The 12589-nt window shown below is 41.4% G+C and overlaps 1 protein-coding gene across 1 annotated transcript in view; it reads right to left on the bottom strand.

Moving 5' to 3' along the window:
• Nucleotides 1–12589, bottom strand: part of ENPP2 (ectonucleotide pyrophosphatase/phosphodiesterase 2) — a gene marked incomplete at both ends in the record, with an annotated part of 134082 nt that overhangs the window by 107208 nt on the left and 14285 nt on the right. Inside the window, 1 exon segment of the mRNA XM_080694737.1 lies at nt 8302–8442. Within this exon segment, the coding sequence (XP_080550863.1) occupies nt 8302–8442 (141 nt within the window).

Here is a 12589-nt window from a genome sequence, read left to right as displayed (position 1 = left end):
CAGAGTTCTGAGTGATTTTCAGAGTTCACAATGCAAGGGCAACTTGCTAGCATGGACCTGAGCTCCCCGGAATATTACACTCCTAACCACACTAGGACTTGGGCAGGCATGTTTACCTCTCTCTAGACCTCCAATTCCTCATAGAAAAAAATGAGTATCATCTCAGTGCCTTCTGCAAATAGATGTTATAAGGATTAAATAATAATGATCCATGGATTATTAATTGTGAATAATAATAGCTATGCTGGGCATGGTGGTGCATGCCTGTAATCCTTTACTTGGGAGGCTGAAACCGGAGGATCCCAGGTTCGAGGACAGCCTGAACAATATAGCCAGATTCTCAGCAATCTAGTGAGACCCTGTTTAAAAAAAAAATAAGCTGGGAATGGTGGCACATGCTTATAATCCCAGCATTTGGGAGGCTGAGACAGGAGGATCTGAGTTTGCCGACGGCCTCAACTACTATTTAGTGAGGCCCTTTGCAACTCAGTGAGACTCTGTTTCAAAATACCGAATAAAAAATAGGGCTGGGGCTGTAGTCTGGAGGTAGAATGCCCCTGAGTTCCATCCCCAGTACCTGGGGGAAAAAAACAAAAAATAAAAGTAAAGCTGAGAGTGTAGCTCAGAGATATAATGCCCCTGAGTTCAATTCCCAATACCACAATGAATAAATTAATTATTTAAATAGTAGTTACTATCTATTATGCCAGATATCATATAAAAATGATCTCCCTGAATCCTCCTAATGATCTTGCTAAGTGCCTACTGGTTCATCCTTTTTACAAAGGCTCACAAATATTTAAGTAACTCACCCAAGTTCTCACACCCAGCAAGGAGCAGAGATATCCTTCAAATTCGGGTCTGCCTATCTGCAGTGCAGATTCTAAGTACACTGTACTATGGTACATTTAGTAGTATTATTGTAAGAACAATTCCTCCAGTGTCTCATTTGAAGGACAGTGGCATGTCTATTGCTTTTCACAGATTTTTGTTTTTCGTTTCTGTTTTTCTGGTACTGGGGACTGAACCCAGAGGCATTATACCACCAAGCTACAGCCTCAGCCCTTTGTATTTTTGTTGTTGTTGTTGTTGTTGTTGTTGTTGTTGTTGTTTTAAACAGGGTCTCACTAGGTTGCTGAGAGCGTTCCTAAATTGCTGGGGCTGGGCACGAACCTGCAATCTTCCTATCTCGGCTTCCCAAATCCTGGGATTATAGGCATGCACCACCATGCTCAGCTCAGTTTCTTGAAGATGCTGGGCAGGACAGTACCTCCTCTTGCCACCAGGGGCGGGCTGCAGCCTTTCCACAGCCACACTCTTGTGCCATCTGACTGATGGATGGCTGCGGGTTTCACACGCGGCTAAGTTTGGATGTGGGGAGGTCTTTTTCCCAGGCTTGTAATTTATGGCTTCACATGACAAAAACATTTTCACATGACAAAAACAGCAAAAGATGCTGTTTCTCTGTCTTTTTTCCCCCAGTTCCCTTTCCCTTTCCTTATGCTGTTTTCTCTTTTTTTTTCCCCCAGTCACCTCTCCCTTTCCCTAAATGTTTCTCTTTCTTTCTGAGAATAGATTAAAAAAAAAAAAAAGAAATTCGCCAGGTGTGGTGGCGCACGCTTGTAATCCCTGCGCTTGGGAGGCAGAGACAGGAGGATCCCACAGGTTCGAAGCCAGCTGCACTGGCTTAAGGGACCCTGTTTCCAAATTAAAAAAAAAAAAAATTATATATATATATATATATATATGTCTGGGAGTGTAGCCCGGAGGTAGAAGGGTTTCCAGGAACCCCAGTACCACCAAAAAAAAGTTAAAAATCTGACACCCTTATTCTTGCAATTAATCTCATGTGGCCTTATTATTGACAACGACCCAGTTGTTTCCCTCCAGTAGGACACAGTTGATAAGATGATAGTGCTAAGAACAAGGAGAGAGCTCGATATTGCTTCATCTCCCCGCACACGTCATATTCTAACCGCGACAACGACACTAAGCACAGTAGCAACCAGTGTGTGCTGGGAGCCCACTACTGGAGAATGGGGTAAGGTAGGATTTAGCGTTCGTTCATTTTCACAGTCATCCATTCATACAGCGAGGACTCTATCGAAAATCTACTACATTCCAGGTACTGTACAACTCACAGAAGGCCCCAACTGCTTGCTCATGAAGCTTACATTTTTATTAGATAAAAAAGCTATTAGCAAGCCGGGCGTGGTGGCACACACTTGTAATCCCAGTATTTGGAAGGCTGAGACAGAAGGATTGCAGGTTCGGGCCAGCCTCAGCAATTTGTGAGGCCTTCTACAACTTAGTGAAACCCTCTTTCAAAATAGAGAATAAAATAGAGCGAGGGATGCAGATCAGAGGTAGAATGCCCCTGGGTTCCATCCCCCATATAGAAAAAAAAAAAAAGGCATTAGTGGAGCAAGGTGATACACACCATAATCCCAGTATTTGGGAAGCTGAGACAGGAAGATAGCAGGTATGAGACCAGTCAGCAACTTAGTGAGACTCTGTTTCAAAATTAAAAAATAAAAAGGCTGGGAGTATAGCTCAGAGATAAAATGCTCCTCGGTTCAATCCCCAGGAACATATACAAAAAGGCATTAAATATATAAACATATCAGTGAGCAACAGAAATAGTGATCAAAGAATAAAACAGGGTGGAAAGAGTGCAGAGAGCCAGGTGCCTATAATCTCCGTACTTGAGAGGCTAAAACAGGAAGATTGTAGGTTCAAGACCAGCCTCAGCCAACCCAGTGACACCCTGTTTCAAAATAAAAAATAAAAATAATAAAAAGGGCTGGGGGTGTATCTTGGAGGCAGAATGTCTTTGGGATTTCAATTCCTAATACAGAAAAAAAAAGTGATGAGAGACAGCAGTAAACTCTTGAATCACAATAATAATGCAGCTAAAATTACCTTGTTTTACAGATGAAGAGTTTGGGTCACCGAGTCAGTGGTAGAACAGGAATGTGCTATATTCTACTAATAACAATAATAAATACAACAACAGTGATTATAACAGTTACCATTTATTAAGGCGGTGATTTGCATGAAGTAGCCATATAATCCCATCTTTTTTTATTTGTTTGGTTTTTTGGTGGTACTGGGGTCCTGGAAGCCCTTCTACCTTCGGGCTACACTCCCAGACCTATTTTTACATTTTTATTTGGAAACAGGGTCTCCTAAGCCAGCGCGCGGCTGGCTTCAAACCTGCGCGATCCTCCTGTCTCTGCCTCCCAAGTGCGAGGATTACAAGCGTGCGCCATCAAGCCCGGCCTATAATCCCATTTTAAGGATTAAGAAACTAAGACTCATAAAGATGATATCAATTTGTTTGTGTGTGTGTGTGTGTGTGTGTATGTGTGTGTGTGTGTGTTATTAGGTATTGAACTCAGGAGCATTCTACCTCTAAATTGCACTGCCCCTTCATCCCTATCTTATTTTTTATATATATTTATTTATTAACTTATTTTTGCAGTACTGGGGAAGGAATCCGGGGGCATTCTACCGCTGAGTTACACCTCCAGTCCTATTTTTTATTCTTTTTTTTTTTTTTTTTTTTTTGGTAGTACTGGGGTTCCTGGAAGCCCTTCTACTTCTGGGCTACATTCCCAGACCTATTTTTTTTATATATTTTTATTTGGAAACAGGGTCTCTTAAGCCAGCGAGGCTGGCTTTGAACCTGCGTGATCCTCCTATCTCCTCCTCCCAAGCGCGGGGATTACAAGCGTGCGCCACTACGCCCGGCTTATTCTTTATTTTTGAAACAGAGTCTCGCTGAGTTATAAGCGGCCTCACTAAGTATCTGAGGCTGGCTGTGAACCACAATCCTCCTGTCTCAGCCTCCCCAGTGCTGGGATTCATGCAGAACCACGCCCAGCTTTATTTTTTATTTTGAAACAGGGTCTCACTAGGTAGCTGAGAGCCTCACTCAGTTGCTGAGGCTAGCCTCAAACCTACGATCCTATCTCAGCCTTCCAGACACTGGGATTGCAGGCGTGCACTGCCACACCCAGCTAGGATGATACCACTGGTCATGGTCACAGGTTAGTGAATGGAAGAGTAAGGATTTAAGCTCAGGCTGAAAGTATCAAAGTCCACTCTCTTTCCACCACACCACACCTCCTCCACTGAGTTTGTTTTATTGGAAACTCTTACTGAACTGAAGGTTCCCCAAGTAGAGAAACTGCCACTACATGATCTCCAGAAACCTTTCAATTGTTGAGTTTTCTGTGGTCAGAGCAGCCTAGTTCCCCGATAGACAGAAATTTAAATAGACAAAAAGACGGCTGTGGGTTCTGTCAGACCTTCTCATCCTTCCTTGGCAGTGTCTTGTGGCATGTAATTAGCACCATAGCGAATACCACTCTTAAGCAGCAGAGTGCTGAGTGATTTTCAGAACTCACAACACAAGGGCCACTTGCTGGCGGGAGCCTGAACTCCCCGGGTGAGCTGCACTCCCAAATACCCTGGTGACCCGGGCTGACATGTTTGCCTCTTTATTAGATTTGTGTTTGTCTAGGAATGAAAGGAATCAACAAATGGGGTGTGTGCACACTCTGCATCGGAATGAGAGCGGCAATCCTGTGGGGTAAAGGGGCATTGTGGTGAGTTGGACGAGCACTGGGCTCTTGCATTACTGGACTCCACTCCAACAAAGCTTCTCTCAACATGCCTCGGCCCTGCAGCTGCACCAGGAGATTTGCATTTCTCATTTGCATACGTGACCTGGCCAACCCACAGTAAATGTTCAGAATGGGCAGGAGGAGGCTTTTTCTTCCTATTGTTGAAGTTGTCATACAGATAAATAAACATGCAGGAGAGCAAGTCTAATTTGTTTAAGATTTGAAAAGTAGGTTTTAGAGTCAGACAATGCTAGGGTTATACTGCAGCCCTACCACTTGCTAGCTGGGTTTGGAAATTAGCTCGTTGGACTTTTCTTCCCCCATCTCAGATCCCTCCACTCTCAGCTCAGAGAGAGGCCTTCCCTTTTCGCTCTGTCCCCTTCTGTCCCAGGACTGTTTTATCCCTTTCCCCTCTGTTTATGTCTTGCAGCACTACCCTAACTCCTGACATCCCTGCCTCCCTCACTAGACTGTAAAGACCAAGCCTAAGCCCTTCCCCTTAGATCCCCAGAGCCTAGTGGGGTGCTGGTATTCAGGGACATTCAGCTAGCACTGGTTGAATGCATTAATGAAGGAAATGCAAACTGAAGAAAGAGGAGGAAAAGGGAAACCAGGTTGTGAAGGACTGGAGCAGAGGAGCAAGGTGTCTGGCGACTGTCCCGCAAGCTTTGCTCCCAGAGGAATGGCCATCCCTCGCCAGCCTGGGCTCCCCTAATGCCAGAGACCCCAAGAATTTTCTAGGTCCTCAAAGTGCGCTGAGTCCCAATACTACATGAGTAATGTCATTGTCTTATCCCTGCTTCCTGGCATCCAAGACATGCCAAGAAGTTACAAAGTCCTGATGATACTGATGGTGGCCATGTGTGTTCATGCTGCAGCACTTCAGCACGGCCTGGAAGGTCATGCATGGCTGGGACTGGGTTTACCTCCTACTAAGTATTCAGAAAAAGTTAATCAATGGTGGCTCATTCTTCCATTTCCATCCCTCTCAGGGTCTGGGAACCTCCCATCTTCACGAAAGATCAAGGCACTCCAATATGCTAATGTATACTACATAATCACTGTTCTTCCTAGTATTTGGGAGGATAAGGAATACTAGCAAAAACTGAGTAGTGTTCTTATTTTTACTTAAGAATCAAGTTCCAGTTTAAAGTACTTCAGAGGGAAATTGCTTGACTATTATTATTATTAATATTAATATTTCGGTGAAAGTGGAGATTGGACCCAGGAGCATTCTACCTTTGAGCTATACCCAGAGCCCTATTTTTATTTTTTTAGTTTTTATTTTGAAACAGGATCTAAGTTGAGGAGGGCCTCACTAAAGTTGCTGGCTTTGGCCATGAACCTGTCATCCTCCAGTCTTAGCCTCCCAAGGTCCAGAATTACAAGTAGGTGCCATTACAACTTCTCTGTGACTTGTATTATTTATACAGGTCATTCTCTGGCAGCCCTGATGATATTTTTATCCAATCTGGAGCCACTGGGAATGGATATTGAGACTATAAATATAGAGGGGTAAAGGAACAGTAAGAGGCCCAGGTCTAGTGAGCACGGGGTAAGTATCTAGTAAAATCTCACAGCAGGCCTTTCCAAGGCTCATGGGCCAGCCAAGGGAGTAAGCAACGTGATCCGGCCCAAGCCCTCTCTTAGAAAGAAGATGCAAACACCTCTCTCCTAGCTTTCATCTGTCAGCTGGGCCCTGTGCTCTGTGAGCTCTCTGGTTGAGCTGTTCAGTCAACCAGCTATGGGAGATGTTTTGGCTTGCAACCTTTGCACACGTTTTATTTCTACTCTCACAGACCCTCTACTTTGAAATAATAGCTCTTTGAAATAAAAATAACATATGTCCTGTTGATCACATGCACATCCAGTGCTCATGTAATTGCTCTGCAGACCTGATCTCACTTAACCATGCAAATAGGTATTAGCTATTGTTTATGGAGTGAAAATGAATGAAGAGAGAAATTAAGTGATAGAGCTGGGACTTAGTGTGGTTCTGGAGCCGGGAAGTTTAGCCACTACACCATCCTGTCTGTCTTGTCTTTGGGATGGATGGTTATGTAATCAGAAAACAGAAGTCAGTTTCCCCATTGTTCAATCCACTAAAGACAAAGACAGTGAACAATCAGCCTCTCAGAGCAGTTGTGGCATGAACAGAAGCTTTAGAATTTCAGCAGAACTTGTTTTGAATTCTAAGAGCCATTGAAAACTTTCAAAAGTTTCCGAACCTCTTCAGGTCTTCATTTTGATCATTCTAAAAAGGAGAATGACAATAATTCTTACCAACAGTGACTTTGGGCAGATGTTGCAAACTTTCTATAAAAGGCTAGAAGATAAGTATGTCAGGTCTCGCAAGCGATTCAAAGAGTTCTGTCACAGTGATTCAACTTGCTGCTGGAGTGTGAGAACAGTCACAGATCATATGGAACTAAACAAGGAGTGGTTCTGTTTCAATAAAATTGTATTTACAAAATCACATAAATACTGCACCAGAAAGGAAACAATCAACAGAATGAAGAGACAACCTGCAAAAATATTCACAGAAAAGATTGCAAAAACATGTACCAGGTAAGAGACTAATATCCAAATATAGAAAGAACTCAACTCAAGAGCACAAAAACCAATAACCCTGTTGAAAAATAGGCAAAGAAGCCAATTAGGCACTTTTTGAAAGAAGACAAACACAAGATCAACACACATGTGAAAAGATGTTCAACATCACTAGTCATCCAGGAAATGCAAATTAAAACCACAATGAGTTATCAACACACTTGGACTAGCTATATCAGAAAGATGAAATAAGAAGGTTGGTGAGGAGGTGAAGAGAAGAAAACTTTTTTTTTTTTTTTTTTTTTTTTTTTGCGGGTCTAGGGATGGAACCCAGGGGCATTTGACCTCTGAGTCACACGCCCTGCCCTATTTTTATTCTTTATTTTGAAACAGGATCTCACTAGGTTGCGGAGGGCCTAAGTAGCTGAGGCTGTCCGTGAACTGTGATCTTCCTGTTTCAGCCTCCTGAATGCTGGGATTACACCACACCCGGCTGAGAAGGAAACTTTCTATGCTGTTGAATGTAAATGGGCACAGTCATCAGGGAAACCTGATGAAAGCCATCAGGAAAACATTAAAAATGGAACTGCCATATAATCCAGCAATCCCACGACTAGGTATATATCTAAAGGAAATAAAATCGGAAAGTTGAAGAGACATCTACACTTCCATTTGTTCATTACAGCATTGTTTACTGTAGCCAAGATATGGAATTGACCTAAGTGTCCATGACCAGATGACTGGATAAAGAAGATGTGGTAGGAATCAAGAGGAAGATGGCGACCTAGTGAAGCAGCTTCTATCAACACTGCTGACACTCGATCTCCATAGTGGTAAAAATACTGCCCTACAGAGTCAGAAACTACTATCAATAGAGAAATAAAAGCTATAAATACAAGAGACAGAAGAAAGGAAGACTAGAATAATCTGAGAAGCCGGAAAAAAAAAGCGGCCCACTGCGACGGGGACTGCCCCACCAAGGCCACCGTGACTGACTCACAGAATCAGACTCCAGGGAGGATAAGGAGCTGAAGCGACCAGAAGCAGTCCAGGTGGATGTAATTCAGCAGTTCTTTCAGCGTGAAAATGAGCTAAAATTCTCAGTGGCTGAGCCCATCACCATCTCCAGGAATTCAGAGCAGAGCTCAAACCAGAAGGGAGATACGCCGTGCCGGCAAACCAGTGAGTTAACCGCGCCCACGAAGGCTCCAGCAAAAGTGCCATCGGACTGCCAATGCAATCGTAACTGAAATGGTGGCCCCTACAGGAGAAATCTCAGCATTGCATCAACAGGGACTCAACCAGCTTTGATAAACTCTCTGGGTCTGAGTTCTTGTGGTTCAAGGCAATGCAGGAATAGAGGTGGTAGAAAATGCTACACCCTAATCACAGTTCCCTGAAGGAAAGCCCCAGACCAGCGACCTCAGAGTCTGGCGCAGCTGCGACCTTGCGATACAACTCAGGGAAGGAGCTGTGGCAGCGGAGATAACCATATCCCCCAGAGATCCAGAGCACAATAAGTGAAGTTCTGGTAAATTGGAGAAGAACTCAGAGAAGGTGGGAGTGGGACCTGCTGTTGATCATATCAGAAGCCCAGACTGACTCAGGCTCAGACCAGTGGAAAGTGTAGAAGGAAAATTACGCTTAACTCTAAACCCAACAAGCAGGATTGCCGGGAACACCACAGATATTCCAATTGTGGGGAACAGGGAGAGGTCAGAATAGCCCAGCCCAAACTGTGTAGAACTGAGACCTACACTGAGTTTTGTTTCAGAGGCATATGCTGCCAACAGAGGCAGGGAAAGACCTAGGCTCCAAGTCTGTGGAAAGGGTGGAGGGTGACCTTCACTCAATATTAATTCCAACCCCATTGATATCATTCATCTGCATAGACTGAAAAGACTCAAAGAACCAGACTCACAGAGGGAAAGGTCACCATAGCATTCGGTATCTACATAGAGAGAGACTGTTTGTAGTGTCGCATCAATTCATTGGTGGGACTGTTGGGGTTTTTTTCACTCTTTATTTTGTGTGTGTGTGTATACCTGACCTTTTTTTTTAATTTTTGGAAGGGGTTTGTGGGTCTTTTGTTTTGTTTTTATGATTTTTGTTTTGCTGTATTTGTTTTTGTTGTTTTTTAACCCTCATACCAAATCCTCTCCCATGCTTCTTCCCTTGTACAAACCTACTCTATCCTCTCTCTCATCTATCTTTTTCTTCTTTTTACCTTCTTTCTCCCTAGTCCTGTATTGAATCCAATTCATATCACAATACCAGAAACTATACATTGGTTACTAGAATTCTACTACATTAGTACTATCTCTAATCTCTAGTATATACTACTTTAACAAATTCATATACTCATACTATTCAACCCTATCTGACCTCACTCTATTCTTCCATTGACTCCCTTTCTTCCCTCCTTACTCAACTTTCACTGTTGATCACAACTTGCCCTTGAATATACCAGCTGACACCTAGAGGCTGAAAGAAATCTACCAAAAGGAACAGGTACAAACTTCCAAAATCATGGGAAAGAGGAACAACAAGAGAGCACTGAACTCCCACAACTCCACAATAACAGAAATTGATAACACAAAAATGCAGAGATTTCCAGAAGACCAAATCAGGAATGTAACTGTAGAAATAATTCAGGATTTTAGAAAAGAATTTAGAGAGAGTCTGAAATAAATAAAGGATGCAATCATTGAAGTAAAGGCATCAATTCAAACTATAAACAATTAATTAGACCACATGGAGAATAGAATCTCACTACTAGAAGACAATCACTCCAAGAATGAACACAGTTCATAACAGAACAAACAATTTGTAAACAGGAATTGGACATTGAAGAAATATGGGCCTATCTTAAGAGAGCTAACCTCAGAATTATCGGCATAGAGGAGGGAAAAGAAGGTGAAACCAAAGGGATCAACAATCTCTTCAAATAAATAATAGCAGAAAAATTTCCAAACATAGAGCACAAGGTGGATACACAGATTCAGGAAACATATAGAACTCCCTTTAGACAAGATCCAAGAAGAGGATCCCCACGCCACATAATTGTCAAAATGACCAATGTAGAAGCCAAAGAGAAAATCTTAAAAGCAACAAAAATAAAAGGCCAAGTGACATTTAGAGGCAAACCAAATAGAATCACTCCAGACTTCCCAAACCAAGTCATGAGAGCCAGAAGGGCGTGGAGTAACACATTCCAAACTCTGAAAGAAAACAACTTCCAGACAAAAATTTCCTACCCAGCAAAACTATCTATCAAATTAAATTGAGAAATAAGAAGCTTCCATAACAAACAGCAGCTGAAGGAATTTATGTCTTCAAAACCAGCACTAGAGAAAATACTCAAAGAGATTAACTCCAAAGAAGAAATAGGTAATACATGCCAGAACCAGTGAAACAAGAACTTTCATCCAGCAGACAACTAAGCAAAAAAGAACAGTCTTTCAAACAGAAATAAAATCTTAACATGTTAGGAATTAAAAATCATCTCTCAATAATCACATGGAATTTAAATGGCCTCAATTTCCCAATAAAAGACATAAAGTGTCAAAATGGATTAAAAAACAGAACCCATCTATCTGCTGCTTTCAAGAAACACACCTCACAAGTAAAGATAGAAACAAACCTAAGGTAAAGGGATAGAGCAAGGTAATCCATACCAATGGAACTCGAAGGCAAGCAGGAGTAGCAACTATGGTATCAGACAAGTTAGTCTTCAAGGCCAAGCTAATTAGAAGAGACAAAGATGGTCATATTTTACTGGCCAAAGGAACACTCCAAAAAGAGGAAATAACAATAATCAACATTTATGCCCCAAACATAGGTATAGCTACTTTCATAAAACAAAAACTCTGTGGCATTAAACTACGCATAAATCCCAATACAATAATACTGGGAGACTTCAACACCCCTCTCACACCATTAGACAGATCATCTAGACAAAAGGTCAGAAAAGATGCCTCAGAACTAAAGAACACCATTAATCAAATGGACCTGTTGGATACATATAGAATATTTCACCCAATTACAGCAGAGTACACATTTTTCTCAGCTGCTCATGGAACCTTTTCCAAAATCGATCACATCCTGGGACACAATATAAGCACTAGCAAATTCAAAAAATGTGACATACTTCCCTGTGTCTTTTCAGGCCATAATGGAATGAAATTAGAAATCAACTATAAAAAGACCCAAAGAAACCACATGAACATGTGGAGGCTGAACACCACATTTCTGAATGAAGAATGGATCACAGAAGATGTAAGAGGTGAAATCAAGAAATTTCTAGAAATAAACAAAAATAAAGACACAACATATCAAAACCTCTGGGACACTTTGAAGGCAGTATTAAGAGGAAAATTTATAGCACTGAGTGCTCACATAAGAAACACAGAAAATCATCAAATAAATAACCGAATGACACACCTCAAAGCCCTTGAAAAACAGGAACAATCTAGTCCCAAAGCCACTAGAAGTCAGGAAATTATTAAAATCAGAGCGGGAATTAATGAAGTAAAGAATAAAAATACAATATAGAAAATAAACAAAACCAAAAGCTGGTTTCTTGAAAAAAATTAACAAGATCGACAAACCACTAGCCAACATAACTAAAAAACAGAGAGAATCAACCCAAATTATGAAGATAAGAGATGAAAAAGGAGATATTACTACTGACAGTGTAGAAATCCAGAGGCTAATCAGAAACTACTTTGAAAAACTATACTCCAACAAAACGGAAAATCTGGAGGAAACTGACAGCTTTCTAGATAAATACAACGTTCCTAAACTGGGTCAAGAAGATATAAAATACTTAAACCAACCAATAACAATCAAAGAGATTGAAACAGCAATAAAGAGCCCACCATCAAAGAAAAGCCCAGGACAAGATGGATTCCCAAGTGAATTCTATAAAACCTTTAGAGAAGAGCCAATACCAATACTCCTCAATCTATTTTGTGAAATAAAAAAAAAACGGAATTCTCCTAAATACATTCAATGAAGCCAACATCATATTAATACTAAAACCAAACAAAGACAGTTCAAGGAAGGAGAACTACAGGCCTATATCTTTGATGAATTTGGATGCAAAATTACTAAACAAAATACTAGCAATACGCATTCAAAAACACATAAAGAAAATCATACAATACGACCAGGTAGGGTTCATCACAGGGATGCAAGGCTGGTTCTACATATGAAAATCAATCCATGTAATTCATCATATAAACTGAACCAAAGACAAAAATCACATGATCATTTCAATAGATGCTGAAAAAGCATTTGATAAAATCCAACATCCATTTATGATAAAAGCACTGCAGAGAATCGGAATAGAAGGAACATATCTCAACATCATAAAGGCAATCTACAATAAGCCCACAGCCAACATC

Source organism: Muscardinus avellanarius (assembly GCF_963383645.1).
Source record: "Muscardinus avellanarius genome assembly, chromosome: 4".
Lineage (NCBI taxonomy): Eukaryota > Metazoa > Chordata > Mammalia > Rodentia > Gliridae > Muscardinus > Muscardinus avellanarius.
The sequence above is the reverse complement of the archived record's forward strand: the minus strand, read 5'-3'. Positions and strand labels throughout refer to the sequence as shown.